General features: G+C 34.9%; 2 protein-coding genes across 2 annotated transcripts in view; one reads left to right on the top strand and one right to left on the bottom strand.

Moving 5' to 3' along the window:
* The window catches only part of ESCO1 (establishment of sister chromatid cohesion N-acetyltransferase 1), a 1212023-nt gene that overhangs the window by 919146 nt on the left and 275398 nt on the right, over window positions 1-17479 (top strand). The window lies entirely within an intron of this gene.
* The window catches only part of MIB1 (MIB E3 ubiquitin protein ligase 1), a 117592-nt gene continuing 100320 nt past the window's right edge, over window positions 208-17479 (bottom strand). Inside the window, exons 18-21 of the mRNA XM_004273761.4 lie at window positions 13590-13668; window positions 9989-10102; window positions 8463-8563; window positions 208-5976 (exon numbers count right to left, since the gene is read on the bottom strand). Of these exons, the coding sequence (XP_004273809.1) occupies window positions 5836-5976; window positions 8463-8563; window positions 9989-10102; window positions 13590-13668 (435 nt within the window). The 3' untranslated portion in view covers window positions 208-5835. The remainder of the gene's footprint in view (window positions 5977-8462; window positions 8564-9988; window positions 10103-13589; window positions 13669-17479) is intronic.

Consider the following 17479-nt stretch of genomic DNA (forward strand, 5'->3'; position numbering starts at 1 on the left):
TAAACAACTGCAATGAGAGCCTTCTAGATGTGGGCACCTATGTCTTATATAGAGTTGGAGATGTATTTCCTTGTTTCTCAAAGACATGATAATCTCCTTCCCAATAATAAAAGATCTGATGTACTGAGATTTGCTTTCAAATGCCATAACAATCAAAATTCACGTATACATCTATAAAGAATAGTTTCAAAAGATCAGAGAAAAGCATTATATAATGATACATCACAGGCTTTATTAATGGTAAATGTTTGCATTCATTTTTAAAAGCTTAGCTCTTGCTAAGCATTTTTAAGCAAAAGCTAATAAACGGGAATCATTTGCCATACAAAAAACTATATTCACAAACAAGACTTTAATCAAGTGAAAACTAAAAAACACTGGAAAAAATACAAAACACTGCTGAGTCGATTAAACCGCCTTCTATCGCTAAATATATTTAGAATGACACAAGCATATTGAACAGAAAATCAATTTTGTGGACTCAGTCTAAGTAAGACCAGCGTTAAGAGTGTCATGCAATTCACGATTTTCTTTGAAAAAAAATTTTTTTTAAACCAAATCACTTGAACAAAAGGTCTTCTTTTCATTTGAGGTGAAGACAATCTGTTTTCCAACCGATTCTCCTTTTATACTAAAATAGCAAACTATGAACTCTAGCTCCTCTTCCCAGGTGCTACTTATACATGACTTTGCATAATGACTTAACATAGAAGTACTTTCCTGTTAACAGTGTCATGGCCATAAATAATCCATTTAAAAAAAAAACAAATGATCAAGTGCAAATCTAAGAAAACTTCCTTTAAAGAATTACCCAAACCCAGCACACAAGCAGGATCGCTATTACACGAGCTAAGAAGTACAACTTATGAACGTGTGTATGATGATAAACGCACACTAAAGACCACCTTCTATAAAGTTTTAGTAGTGTTGCCAAGTTAATAATTCCTTCAAGGCACTGAAGAATTATGTAGATGGATTTTCCAAAATATAGCTAACAATTGCTTAAATTGTTAAAAAGCCCTGAGTCAGAACTTTCAATAGCTTCCTGAAATTACAGATTTCAGACACAATGGCACATTTGTTTATTGTATAGAAAATTACAAGACCATTTTGCTTTTTGGAGGAAAGAAGTAATGTTTATGAAACAAAATCAGACAGACTGCACAAGAAAAGTAAAATATTCAGCAATATTATCTTTCTTACACATTTTGTGTCAATTGTAACTTGTAGTTATGGATTTAGGCACCAAATTGATGTGGCAAGTCACCTTTCTTGTACCTACTGCTTCCTCAACAAAATAAAAATCTCAATTTTAACCTCAGGTTTCCATCTCCTCCTTAGTCACAAATATGAATAAATGCTGGAAAACTAATACTCTGACAGAAAAAGAGGTAGAAAATTCCAAGGTAGCAACTTACAATTTTAATCCACCAGTTCTACTAACTAGTTAATATTTTTATACTCTAGTTGCACCCACTACAAACCATTTATCAGCAAATTGAGGCTCAATCTAAAAACTTTTCCCCCTCACTGCAGCAAAGCAATGTATACATGAGACAGCATTAAATAGTTTTTCTTCAAATTTAATGTTTTGAAGAAGTACAACTATAATTAATACTGTTATAGTTTTATATATATGTTAAAGTTCCAAGGCTATACATGATTATCAAGTAATATCAGTAAGCATTCCTATCATAATATTCAAGCAAATAAAATTAGGTTGCCTTTTTGAGAGAAAAATACATTTTGAAACAGTTACAAGTAGACTTAAAGAAAACTGACATTTTCAACAAAGAGGCACGCAAAATTTGCCAATGTCTATTACCTTCCCAATTTAGTACAAATTCAAAGCTAACCTAATTCTAATGTTTAAAATGTGTTTCTCCCCTCTGGCTCAAAATGAAATAACAAACCCTTCTAATTAAAAGATATTTAAAACCTACTCAATTACAACTGATGATAATTGGGAGGGAGGGGAGAAATTCTGTCTCCCTCAGATTTGATATTTACCATCACTTTAGATCTTGCAAACACAAACAAACTCTTAAGATAATTCAGGTGTTTCTTGATTTATACTTAATCAAAATTCTATTCCACTGGAGGAGGGAGAGGGGGGTTGTTGCTTAATGGGTACAGAGTTTCAATTCTGCAAAATGAGAAAGTTCTGGAGATCTGTTTCACAGCAATGTGAATATACTTAACACTACTCAACTGTATGCTTAAAACTTGTTAGGAGAGTAAATTTTATGGTTTGTGTTTTTAACCACAATTTTAAAAATGCAAAAACTTCTATGCCAAAATTCAATTTTTACACAAATTATTCCTATAAATATTTTAGATACTCTGAGAGGGTAAGTGGATAAATGCTTTTCCTTTCGGATTTTTTTTTTAAGCAAGCTGTTCTAAAGTCTACAATTTCCAAAGCAATTATCAATGAAACTACACTAAAAACTGCCTGAAAGACCCTTCATTCAATTGAATATACTCTCTACACTTACTGCTTTGATAAAATCTACATGATCCCTATTTTTCTCTAAACTCAGAAACTGACTTTTCTTTCTTACTTACTGCAACCCCTGCCATCCTCCCTATCCAACTCCATCACCAACTGTCCTAGTTCGTAAGGTTAAATATTTCTTAGTCCAAAAGGGTCCAAAACTCATAATAAACAAAGAACAGCAATTGGGCAACACATAACTAGACAGTCTATTTCTACCATGTAAAACTGACCTAGAAAGCTCTGAAATTTGAATTGGATAAATCTTAAGCAGCATGCATTGCAATATGCTAAAATGCTCTTACAGGCTAAAGCCATCAAATATATAAATTTAAGAAAGTTATTTTCAACATTATCAATTAATTTTATGCCTCGGGAGCTAGATGGTTAATCTGCAATGTTTAAAATCACAAATAATTTGGCCAGCTAAACTAAAACACCTGTGTAATATAATATTCCTATACTAATACAAAATGATCTTCTCTTGAAAAACTTTCTTGCTCCCAATAAAATTAAATATGTATATAGTATAAACAGTAAGAATGTTAAATTATGTGAAGAAAAACTATTAGAATAGCACCATCTGGTAAGTTGTATCTATGTTTTGGGTAACAGAGCTGACGTTAGAAGAATAAAAGAAAAAAAAATGTGGTAGGAGTGAGGGGGTACAGAGAGGGAATCCAAATACTACTTAATGACAAGTCTTCCAAAACATTAGGAAGAAATGTTATCAGTGTCTTTAGATCCCTTCTTTTTGAAGGGAATACTTCAAATATACAATGGCTGCATGATAAATTCTGTATGTGCTTAGAAGCTGACAATTTTTTCATTGTTGTGTACCTTGCCCCTGAAGCCCAATAAATATGTTTTTGAATGAATGCATGTCAGTTTTTGTTTTTTTTAAATGAATCTAGGAAAAGAAAAAGCTCTTTTGAGGCACAAGGTAAAGAGATGATAATGACAAGGAAACATCCTAATTGGGAAAGTACTGCTGAGGTAGCAGTTTCACAGAGTTAGAGCAAAGTCATTAAACAATTAAGTTCTTAATCTTATTCTCTGTCACAAACTGAAAATAAGTTTAAAATAATTTTTTAGGTGCTTGAAAACATGAATAGAGAAACATTTTCTTTTCACTAGACAAATTTCAATGTGGTACAAACAAAGAAGCACTATAATTATAGTGACTTTATGACTTTTGTAATAGTTTATAAGTTATTATATTTTTAGTATGGAGGAAATAAACTAGTCTGGAAGATGAAACTGCCTTTTAGGGATATAAGTTTAAGCACTACAGCTCAGAAGACAGACAATAAGAATTTAAGTGAAGTAAAGCTCCTGACCATACAATTCTCTGTTTGGCCAAGCTATGCATGAGTCAGCTAGATGTTCCCTCCTTACAAGCTGATCTACTGGAAAAGAGATGGGCAGCCTCTGGCGTAGAAGAGAAAGAAAACCCTGACTTACATTGTTTTCAGATCTGAAAGAAAACAGTCTGTCTCTTTATGTGAACATCATCAGACAGATATTCTATCTTTTCATAACTTCAAAATATGGCTTAATCAACAGCCTCAGTGGCTCATTATTAGATAACTGAGTAGAGACGACATAAATTTTCAAATTTAAAATTTATAAAAATTTTACTGTTCTAAATAAGCCACTCAGCTTAAACACAGATACGGAATTACCGAGACTATAAAGCCAGGCAGCAAAGCACACCATTGTTCTCACCAGGACTTGCAGAGGCGGCAGCCATTAATTAGCCAGAAATACAACGCTGTGAGGGCTAGAGAATTCGTACTTTCAAATTTAGCTGTTGCAGCAGGAAAACTGAAATAAGAACCAGGTTCAAAGGGGAAAAAACTGACAAAAAAGATAACTATCCTTAGGAGTTAACTTATACACAGTATATAGTAGATACTATTGTAAACAGCTGATTATTTATATAATTATAAATATATATTTATTTATAATCTAGCAGTAATGAACCCCAAAACACTTATTTATGTGTATATTCATTTTAGATGCTGAAAGATTACTCATTCTAAGGAGAAAAAATAATTAGATGTTCTAGAGTAAACAAAACAAAACCACAGGTAATCAGACATATTTCTGTAAATGTCCTAGTCATTCTTTCTAAAGTAAGTATCTATCAACTGGTTATTTACTAGGTCTTGGATATTGCTGGCAGTTGAAATAACATCCCCACCGTTAGGTATGAAGAGAGACCCTGTTCTTTATAGTAAGCTCTACTGTCTGAAAGAGAATGGAAGCGAGGCCTATGATGAAGGTAGAATCAGTAACACTGGCAGAATTAACAGACACGGAGGAGAAAGGACCGCTGCCTTTGGACAGTGATTTCCCTTCTCGGATCACTGCTACTCAGCACGTTAGAGAAGCTAAACTGAACCTCAGAGACCCAAACAGGGCAATATCATTTCACTGGTCAGATCAAGCCTGGATAAGTAACTACTGGGGAAACTGAGGCACACTTCCCACAGACAGTTTTTTAAAAGCTGGCTGAACAAAACAGTGTACAAATTAATATAAGAAAGGCAACCGTTAACAGTCAGTTAATAGGTGCTCTTTTATTGGATGACTCCCCCCACCCCTTTCAGTTCCCCACTATTATTGCTTATTTTTCCTTTTCATGTCTATCAGTCATTTTGAAACTGGCAAGTTGATTCAAGTTAAACAATTTTCCTTTGAATCCAGAAAATAAGTTAAATGCAAACTTAATATTCTCTCATTCTATATTTCCATGTACTCTAAGAATTTAGAAACAATCACTTGATAACTTTGTTGTCTTAAAAAGAGAATCCTCTCTTCAGTATTCCCTTAACCATGCAGAACTTGTACTATAATTTTATCGTTTAACATACATGACATAATGGTTTGACTTCCCCCTTTCATTTGATGCATGACTTTTCTGAGTACCTCTATCAGCTCACTGTGTAAAATCATGATAAATTGAAAGACAGCTGATCATAAGGAAGTATATCTTTTGAGGTCTAACAAACTTATAAACTATAAGAGAAAATGCAATAAAAACAAAAATAACAGGAGATCCTTAAAGGATTTTCCCCCTTAGAAGTCGAAGGTAAATCACCTATGAATTACATGGATTTGATGTTTCAGATTGAAAGGAAAAACCCAAAAAACACAGCTTCAAACACTGTTTTGTAGAGTTTTTGTTGTTGTTGTTCTGGTACATTTACAGTCTAATAACACTCTAGTAAAGAAACTATGATATTAAAAATTAATTCATTAGAACCTCCAACTAGCTCACTAAGATCTCATGACCAAATACTTTAGCTAACAAAACACACTGAGTTTTTAAGTTAATACAAAAGAATCCTTCGTTCAATAGCCTTTCGACAAATAGGACATTCACTCATTCGGTCTCCACAGAGCTGGCACGTTCCATGGCCACAAAGGAAAATCATATTCTTCAGACGATCCAAACACACAGGGCACATTGTCTGGAATGTGAGATAACAAATAAAGTAATAAATGCTAAGACACTTTCTATTTTAAAAGTGTAATGTAACAACTCTGTAACATCATTAATTTTCTTTTATTGTTTTAGTCAAATAGTCTTTTGTTGCTTTAAAATTTTTAAACAGTTAAAATGTCATCCTTATAAAACAGAAATATTGGTTGTACTGTCAGGTCAGTATAAAAGGTACTATCTAAAATAAATATTACATAAAACAAATAGTATGTAAAATTAAAAATTCAAATGCCAAAATCGAATAGGAAAAGGATGAAAATAGCCCCATTCAGTCTGACTCAGATTCTCCAACTCTAGGTACTATGCTGTTCTCGCATGAAAATAACACAATGTGTGGGTGGAGGGGGAGCAGTGAAGGGATGTTGCTGAGAACACACACATACCAAGCACCATGCTGGATATGATCCAGTCTCAAGGCCTACATCACTCCCACTTCAAAAAAGAGGAAACTGAGGCTTAGTGGGGTTAAAGACTTCCCAGGGCAAGCTATAATGTGAACTCAGTTCCATGTGGCCCCAGAGCTCTTGCTTTTAAAAATGATGCTGCACTGTAATACTTTCAACGTACACCCCCTTAGTTAAAAACAATTAACCTTAGTTATATATTGTTAAATGTAACTTAATCAACTTAGAAGAATTAAGGAGGACACTTCTGTGAAGTTTTCTAGAAAATCACATATTTACTTACAAAGCACATTTTGCATTTTATATTTATAAAAACATATTTTACCTTAATATATCATAATACTTCATGCTGAATTAGACCTTTCCCAAATAACATAGAAATGAAATAATTAAATTAAAATGCCTAGATTAATAAACCAGGCCTAAAGCCTATATGAAAATGTGGTAACCAACTCTGACAATACCAGAAATCATTGTGAAGAAAACAACAGAAAAAAAGAACCATAATCTAACTTGCTAGCTCCATTCTTCCAAAGTAAATTTTCACATTTATCCTTGAAGTTTTGAGAAGCAAATTTGTAGAAAAATCGTAACTTTTTATTTTAAAAAGGCAAAGCAGCTTTTTAAAATTAAATTAGTTTCTTTTTCATTAAACTTTCCAGAGGTCTATGTATTAAGTTAATTAATAACTTCCAAAAGTAAACACATCTGTGCAGTCTGGGTTAAGTTACTTTGGATTAATACATGCTTAATAGCACATAAAATTAATCTTTGTCTTTTAAAGAGACATTGGGGTAATAGAAAGATTGGAGATTTAAAATTTAAAAAGAGACTTATTCAGATGCTTTTTCTTGGTAACCTTGAAGGGATCCCTGAAAGAAATTCCAACATTCCACAGAAAATAAGTTTTAACTGTTTAAATACTTTAGTGATGAAATATGGCCATGAAGATTATTTAAGAAAGAGAACACTTCAGATAGAAAAGACAAGAGTGAGACTCTTAACAACATGGCAACACTGATGTGACTGCCAAACTAGAGAAAGAACACCCTTTGCTACTCAATCTTTTCATTTGATTCAATCCTTTGAATCAAATCAGATTTAACTGGTGGGTCAAATGGTAAGCTAAGGGGGAAAAAAAGACTTTTTTATTACCAGATACCTAAAAATTTTAGGTAACTTCATTTTACTGTTGCTTTTATTAAATATTAAGCAGATATGAAAGAGTACTTCTGTTGGTATGTATAAGATATAAAGAACAATATAACCACCACCCACCTTAACACATGAATATATATCCTCCTCCACCCCTCACTGATAACCACTATTCTGAATTTTGCATTTATTTACCTTTCTCTTGCTTTTCTTTATAGGTGTGTGTGTGTGTGTGTGTGTGCGCGCGCGCTTTTCTCCTTTTTACTGAAGTATCACATCTATACAGAAATGTGCACAATCATAAATGTATAGTTTAATAAATGTTCACAAACCGATCAAATGCAAGTAATCAACTTAGATCATGAAATGGAACTATCAATACTCTAGAAATTTCCCTCGTGCCCCCTCCCAGCCATCTCAGCCAAAAAAAACCACTACCCTTGATTTCAATCACCATCTGTGTGATTTTTTTCTTCCAAGTTTACATCCCCAAACAACATCCTATTTAGTTTTACAAGACAGTGACAAACTTTCCCAAGGTGTTTTTACTAATTTATATTCCCACCAGCACTGTATGACTTATGGCTGCTAAGTATTTTGCCTGAACACTTGATATTGACAGTTTCTAACATTTTTTTCCCCTCAATCTGATAGGTAGGAAAAGATACCTCAGTGTGGTGTAGCATTTTTTCATGTTGGTCACTGGTGCGTTTCCTATTTTGTAAAGTACTTGATGAAATCTTCTCATCAGACTTTGCTGATTGCAAATATTCAAACACTACAAGTGATACACTAATATGAACCACGCTTACTACAGAAAACACTAGTAATTTTATAGAAAAAGATGAAATGCCGTTCTTTGAGTCACTGTTCACCATGAAGAAATCACTGTTACCTGCTCTTTAATGTCCTGTAACTGCTGCTGCAGCTTCTGCACGTCTGCATTGACGTTGGTGTTATCCTTATCCTTTTGTAACACCGGAATATTCCCACTTGCTATATAGTACAGATAAAGAATCTTAATGTTACTGACTGTTTTGAAGCAAGAATGATTCTTTATTTCTAAAATCATTAGTTTTATTTATTAAAAACACAAGACTATTATTAGAATCCTCTTAAAAAATTTATTTTCCCACGTGGACAACAGAAACAGCAGTGACATCCATGTTATACTCCTTCATTTATAATCTTTGGAAAACAAATAGGCTTACACATTAATTTCTAATTATATTTAACTCAGCTAGACAATAGTCCACACACAGAGTACTGGGTTTTTCAAGGCTCTCCTTGTTTTGTTATTGATCTGAGATGAGGAACTCCATGAAAGAAAGGTCATGCTCTACTAAATGGAAGGAAATTTTTTATTTCCCTTTTCCTACTCTCTAGATTCTTGGTCTTTTACTCTAGTTAATCTGTCCCTAGGATTTTTATCCTGCCCTATCGGTGATAAAGAAAAAAAGCTCTGGGCATAAGTAGCTACGCTAATGTTCTTCCTCATCTGTACACAGAACAAAGAAATCAAAGAGACCATCCAGCTTATGTCTAGTGCAGAGATGAAAAATATTTTTATACAGCTGTACTACAGGTGACCCTTGAACAATGCAGGGGTTAATCAACAAATAACATAGTCTGCCCTCCACATCCATGGTTTCTCTACATTCCCAGATTCAACCAACCACACACGGACCGTGTAGTCCTGTAGTATTTACTACTAAAAAATATCCAAGTTTTGGGAGTTCCCTGGTGGCCCAGTGGTTAGGATTCCAGGCTTTCACTGACATGGCCCAGGTTCAATCCCTAGTTGGGGAACTGAGATCCCGCAAGCTGTGCAATATGGCCAAAAAAAAAAAAAAAAAAAATCCAAGTTTAAATGGACCCTGGCAGTTCAAACCTGCGATGTTCGAGGGTCAACTGTACTGAAAAGGTTGAAGGTAAATAATTTACTTTTCATCTTTCCCCTTGTTCACTGGGTTACACTTCAGTTTATCTACAGTTACTGTGTCACAAATTACTATTCCATAAAATACTTAAACACACGAGGTAAACCTATTTCATAAAATAATGAGGTTAATACTTGTGTAAATTGAGAAAATAATTTATAATATGATGTCCTCCCACGCTAAGACACAATAAATTTCATCTTAAAAATAGCCAGCAGGTTTTCTTTAAGCAAGAATACTACAATGCTCCTTATAACACACATGGAGGTTTCTTAAAAGACGAATGTTTAAAGGTCCATAATCATATTACAAGTTAGAAAAATACAATTTCAGGTTTCTAATAATGTAACAAGAGCAAAACCCTACCCGTTCCTTGTAGATTCAAGTCACATACCTTCTGTTTTACAAGGAGACAGTGTACTATGAGAAGACATGTCTATGAAAGTCCCAATAAGAAAGCGAAGTAAGAAAATCCACTTACAGATATCATCAGTGGCATCCTCTGAACTTTTCCCTCCACAACACATGATGAAGGGCACTCTTCGTTCAACTACTGCCCGACACTGCACACACTTTTTCATCAGATTAGCACAGTCTGGAAACAGCAATAGGACACTTCTCACAAAAGAGAACATGAACAGGGTTGCCTTCCTCTGCTCATTTTTCATAACTTAAATTTAACACTGAGATAAACACTAAGTTATATCAATACACAATTCTACCTTCTTAAAATGTTATCAACCTAAGAATGTATATTTTTGATTGGTAGCCTCTAGAATACAGAGCCCATCATCATGAAACTAATGACATTTTCTAATACATTGGAATAAATTGTGAGGAGGAGGAGGTTCTAAGTTTTTAAAAAATATGTAACGTAAATATTTCAAGAACTTAAGGCTTGAGAATAAAGGAGGGAGATACCTTTCATAAATTTAACTACTACAACAAGAATTATAAGGCTGCTCACATGATACTTTTTAAAAAAATACTTCCTTTTGTAAATCGCTTATCTCTTAAATTCCTAAAATATGTTGAACAATTCTCTCCCTTCTATCAGACTGATGTAATCTAACAAGGAAATTGCTTAGTGACTACTTTTTTAATGTAGCAGTCAGGAAAATATCAAAAATTTATCATAATGGACTACCTTTCTAATACCTATATATCGGTAGAATGCTTCCCCATTCCAAGAAGAAATACCCAGGCACAATTCGATGTTATGGATTATTAATACTACACCTAAAGTTATTAATTATAAAATAACACAGTGTTTCAACATTCTTTCCCATTAGCATTTATTATGAAAAGTATACTCCATATCTTAGCCTATATACCAAGTGTCTTTGTCATTTCAAAAACAGGAAAAATAGCAAAAACTGTGGCAGGATGTCTTATGACAAGACAGTAAACCTTAACAAAGCACAAAACCACAACAAAGCACAAAACCACCAATGTGGACAAGGGGGTCACATACTCCCAACAGTACTTATGCTGGTGGACGGAGAATAACAATTCTCTGTCAAGGCCGATCCTGTGCCGAGGCCTAAACAGAGATGGGTCTGATGCCGGCCTAGGCAAGATGCACTAGGTAGGAGCTAATGTTAGTAGATACCTGGTTTGGGGTTTGTCTTCAATCTGAGGGCAGGTTTTTTTTCTTGAATTTAAAGAATTAATTTAATTGCCTGAGTATATAATATGTAACCACAATTATTTTAAATTCTTGTAGCTATTAAGTTAGGTTGTTATATTGTTTATATAAAATCTTTCTTCCACCCCTCCAAAAGGGATGTAATTTCCCCTTCCTTTGATTACTGTGATGTGGGGACTGGACCACCTGCTGTACTGTATACTCCTTGAGAAAGGGACATTTTCCACCTCAATTTCATCTTCCCTAGCAAATAAATGTTTACCAATGGTCTGTAAAATGGAGAAAACTCTACTTCTTAGGTTTCTTGTAAAGATAAAAGAGGAAACACTCAGAAAAAGATTAAAATGCCTGGTACAAATTAAGAGCTCAATAAAAGTTAGCTGTTGCTTTTGTTACATTCTAAAGCAAAAATAATGTAAAAACGTTGGGAAACTCCTGGGGGAAAATATTACTTTAAGGCTCTAGAATCTGTATTACCAACTACTAACTATAACCAGCTTTCAAGTCACTTTGGTCTCTGACAGGGTCAGCAAACCCAACCAGTCACTTGTTTTTATAAATAAAGTTTTAATGGAAAACAGTCCCGCCCATTTGTTTACATATTGTCTGTGGTTGTTTTTGCACTACAATGGAAGAGGTAAGCAACTGGAAAGAGTTGAGGTGTTACTACAGAAATCATGTGGCCCACAAAGGCAAAAATATGTTTTATTTGACCCTTTACAGAAAATGTTTGCTAACTCCTGGGCTATGAAAATTTACATAACCTGAGCTCTTTTTTACTTAAGACAGAATTCTCTTTCTTCATGTCCTCTGACAGCTGATAATAGCCATTATACCAGTCTTTGGTAAACAGAAACAATTACGTGGAGCAGAATGTTACAGGAGAAAACCTTGATCCTTTCTTAGTTGACGAGCTGCCTATCAAAATGAAAAAACAAATAAACAAACAAAACACCAATGCTTAAAGCAAATCTGTGCCAATGAGATTAATCTATTACACAGTTTACTTTAGTCAAATGTTATATGAAAAACCAACACCTAACTGACTGAAACACCATGCTTTACTTTGGGTCCATTTAAGTGAAGTATAAATTGTTAAACTTATTTAAAATTCTTCACTGACAAGTAAAAAGCAAAAAGGAGGATATTAATACTAAGTATATTAACTTGAAAAGAATAAGGGAGATATATAAGAGTAAAGTTTAAAACTCCTCTTAAACTTTAATATCATCCTCACAAAGAAGATTTCTATAAGCTCTCTTGACATAGAGGTTAAGGAAGGTTAAGAAGGCCAGAAGTTATTGCCCCAAATGGTTGCTGTGGGTGGTTCAGAGGGGGGAAAGTATACAGGAGAGGCAACATAAAGGTGAAGATGTGTTAATTTCATATGTGAAAAAAGGCTAGACTAAATGTATCAACACTCATTTTCAGAAATAAATTTCTCCTGCATGTGAGAAGTGGTCATTTTGTGCTCATACAACAAATGAAATAAAAAGCTAAGCTGGACCCTCCTACACTGTTGGTGGGAATATAAATTGGTACAGCTCCTATGGAGGACAGTATGGAGGTTCCTTAAAAAACTAAAAATAGAGCTACCATATGATCCACAATCCCATGCCTGGGCATATACCTGGGGAAAACCATAATTTGAAAAGATACATGCACCCCAATGTTCACTGCAGCACTATTTACAATAGCCAGGACACGGAAGCAACCTAAATGTCCACTGACAGAGGAATGGATAAAGAAGATGCGGTACATTTATACCATGGAATATTACTCAGCCATAAAAAAGAAGGAAAGAATGCCATTTGCAGCAACATGAATGGACCTAGAGATCATCATACTAAGTGAAGTAAGTCAGACAGAGAGGGACAAATATTGTCTGATACTGCTGAACTTATTGACAAAATAGAAATCGAGTTACAAATGTAGAAAACAATCTTATGGTTACCAGGAAGGAAGGAAGGGGGAGAGGGATAAATGGGAGACTGGGATTGACATCTACACGCTACTATATATAAAACAGATAACTAATAAGGACCTACTGTATAGCACAGGGAACTCTACCCAATACTCCGTAATAACCTATATGGGAAAATAATCTAAAAAGAGTGGATATGTGTGTAACTGACCCACTCTGCTGTACAGCAGAAAGTAATACAACACTGTAAATCAACTATACTCCAAAAAAAAAAAAAAAAAAAAGAAAAGAAAAAGCTGAGCTGGGAGAATGCAGTACATCGAGTCTTCCCTAACACTTAGGACTAAGGAGGGAAAGAGGTGACACTCTTGTACAGAGAACAGATGGAGGGTTCTAGAGGCCCACCAACTCCTCTGTTCATGAGTTATTAAAAAAGTAATTCAAAGACATAATTTGTTTCACTTTCTACTTTTATAATAATTCTGAGGAAGTTCTGTATGGGCTACTTACTCTCACAAGCACACATGTGTCCGCAAGGCTGAAAAAGAACAGCTGCTTTCTTGTCAGAACATACCACACATTCTTCAATCTGCAAAAAAGAGGTTACAGCAAAAGCGTAAACATCTACAAATACATCTAGTGACTCTAACAGTTCCTTCTGTATCCAAATGTATTTCTCCTCTATAAGGAAACACTCCTGCAAAGAAGAATTTAACACACACTTCTCTGTCCTCTACTTTCTTGGTTACTCATTTTCACATCTTTGAAGACCCCAGCTAAACTGGTCTAGCTCCACTTTAGTCTCCCTACCTGTCCTAAAGAATGATACAGAAAAACTCCATTTCTTCTGAGGTCAGGGAGAACAGACTAGACTTCAATTTTCTTTCTTTCTTTTTTTTTTTTTAAATTACTTTGAGGACTTCCCTAGCAGTCCAGTGGTTAAGACTCTGCCTTCCAATGCAGGGGGTGTGGGTTTGATCCCTAGTCAGGGAGCTAAGATCCCACATGCCTTGGGGGCCAAAAAACAAAAAAAACCGAAACAAAAAATAGAAGCAATATTGTAACAAATTCAACAAAGACTTTAAAAATGGTCCACATCAAAAAAAAAAAAAACTACTTTGGAGAGAAAAATCAAAAGAACAAATGACTAAGATAGATTTCTAATATTCACAAAATTCTAGCCACATTAGCCAGACAGTTAAAGCTTAAGGGGAATTTTTCTGTCTACCCACATCGGAGGAATTCCACCTAACTCATCCTTTCCCAGGACTTGGAATTCCCCCACACTGGCTGAAGCCCAGAGCTCTGGACTATTCTTTTCGCCTGATCTCCACAAGTCCTCCACAACCTATTCATAATTTCCCTCAATTTTTCCTCCCCTTCTCCACTTAATCTGAGTTCTGCGTGTGTAACTATTTCTTAACTTTGCTCTGGTTCTCTGACTCCCATCTGCCTACTGCCCTTGGCCCCACATCCATCTTTCACTGATTCTCCTCCTTTCTGACACACATTCACCCCTATCTGTGTCATTTAACATTACTGACCAAAAATGATGACCACCACTTCACCTAAACCACCAAAATATTGGACCTTCCCAACTTAGACCTTGCTATGTACATAGAATTTACATAGTCGTAGTAATCTAGTGGGAAGCAGTAAGACATGGTTAGTCAGGATCTTTATGTTCCTGCATTCCAATTCCAGCTCCAATACTAACAAATTACCTAACACTGTAGAGCTGCAGATTTTAAAAAATCTGAACAATAAAGAACAATCCTTCTTCACAAGGTGTTAAAGTGTCAATTAGAAGACAAGGAGAGGACTCAGGTGGCCCTTATTCAAGTATATCCTAGAACAATTCTAACTATGAGATAGGAGGGCATATTTTAAGTAAGACATAACAATACAGAGTAGAAGAAAGAGTTCTGAGAAATATTTAAGAAGACTTGGTAACTAATAAAATGTATAGAATGGTGAAGAAGAGATCTAAGATATCTGCTAAGTTTCTGACTTGATTTAAAACAGTTGAAAGAAACACATTTCAGTCGCCTACAGCTTATAGGATGCAAGATCAGGGTGTTCTTTCCAACTCTAGGATTATACATACAGGCTTTAAGACCTACTCAAGGTCAGACTATAACAAAGGCAATGTTTACCTTCGGTACACAAATCCAGCCCACAAACTGCAAACACTAAGCAGTACACTACCAGAACCACAGTGGGGAGCAGAGATAGGAAGACCCCGGAAATGGGCGACTAAGGAACCCATAGCCTGGAGGTAGGTACATTAACTTTTCATAGCTCCCAACAAAGTTTTTCCTCTCTCTAAAAAAACGGCTGAAATAAACAAATGGGACCTAATGAAACTTAAAACCTTTGCACAGCAAAGGAAACCATAAACAAGACGAAAAGACAACCCTCAGAATGGGAGAAAATATTTGCAAATGAAGCAACTGACAAAGGATTAATCTCCAAAATATACGAGCAGCACATATGGCTCAATAACAAAAAAACAAACAACCCAATCAAAAAATGGGTGGAAGACCTAAATAGACATTTCTCCAAAGAAGACATGCAGACAGCCAACAAACACATGAAAAGATGCTCAACATCACTAATTATTAAGACAAATGCAAATCAAAACTATGATGAGGTATCACCTCACACCTGTCAGAATGGCCATCATCAAACAATCTACAAACAATAAATGCTGGAGAGGGTGTGGAGAAAAGGGAACCGTCGTACACTGCTGGTGGGAATGTAAACTGATATAGCCACTATGGAAAACAGTATGGAGGTTCCTTAAAAAACTAAAAATAGAACTACCATATGACCCAACAATCCCACTACTGGGCATATACCCAGAGAAAACCATAATTCAAAAAAACACATGCACCCCAATGTTCATAGCAGATCTGTTTACAACAGCCAGGACCTGGAAGCAATCTAAATGTCCATCAACAGAGGAATGGATAAAGAAGATGTGGTACATATATACCATGAAATATTACTCAGCCATAAAACAGAATGAAATTGGGTCATTTGCAGAGACGTGGATGGACCTAGAGACTGTCATACAGAGTGAAGTCAGTCAGAAAGAGAAAAGCAAATATCGTATAATAATGCATATACGTGGAATCTAGAAAAATGGTACAGATGATCTTATTTGCAAAGCAGAAACAGAGACACACATGTAGAGAACAAATGCACGGATACCAAGGGGGAAAGGGGTGGGGTGGATGGAATTGGGAGACTGGGATTGACACATATACATTATTGATACTATGTATAAAATAGACAACTGATGGGAACACACTGTACAGCACATGGAACTCTACCTAATGCACTGTGGTGACCTAAAAGGGAAGGAAGTCCAAAAGGGAGGGGATCTCTCTATGTGTATGGCTGATTCATTTTGTTGTGCACCAGAGGCTAACACAACATTGTAAAGCAACCATACTCCAATGAAAATTAATTAAAAACAAAATAAAATAAAGGAAGGGCTGAGGACCATGGCTAAATTTCAAAGGTGTGTGAGTCAGCTATCTGGCTGGCTAATAAGCTAAAAAGAAAAGTAGGCACAGTATGGGTGAAAGAAGTGAAAATCCCAAACTTTAGCAACTAGACAGACAGACAAAAGTCTCAAGAGCAATGACGACACGGAGGTGAAACTCTGACTGATCTAGCCATTTATTTGTACGTAAGGAGCATCTTCATATAAATGTTTCAAGAACTGTATGTGCTAAATACTGGTCAAACATTAAAATGTGACAATTAAAAAAAGTAAATTAGATATTATGTGTACAGTGTCTAGTTCAATGCCTAATATAAAATCAGCGCTTAATACATGATGATTCTCTTCTCCTCTCTATATAAAAGATGTGTTGGTTTTTAAAATGATTCCCGATGCAACTGTCTACATATCTGAATTGCTGATAAAGAGTTTAAAATTATCTAGCAAACCAATCTAACAATCATTTACTTACCCATTCAGCTATTATTAAAAAAAAATTTTTCTAAGCGTAACTTTTACCCCTTCCGGATTTTTTTCCTCAGATTACATTCCCAGGAGTGGAATTACTATATCAAAGCATATTTATTGTAACTGTTTGTATATATATTGTCAGGATGGTCTCTCAAAAAAATGTAAACCCATTTATTCAGCCAACTGCAGTGTTAAGAGAGTACTCATTTCTCTTTCCTAGCTAGCATTATTTAAAGTTTATTTTTGCTAATTGGACAAGAATGGCTAATAATAGTTCATAATTTTTAATTTGTATTTCTTTAATTGCTAAAGAGACCAAGCTTGTTTATTCTCCCTCTCTCCAAATACTAGTTTTACAATTTGTTTTATCTTCAGTGAAGATGTTCACAATCCTTTAACCACTTGGGGTCGCTAT

Source organism: Orcinus orca, chromosome 15 (assembly GCF_937001465.1).
Source record: "Orcinus orca chromosome 15, mOrcOrc1.1, whole genome shotgun sequence".
NCBI lineage: Eukaryota > Metazoa > Chordata > Mammalia > Artiodactyla > Delphinidae > Orcinus > Orcinus orca.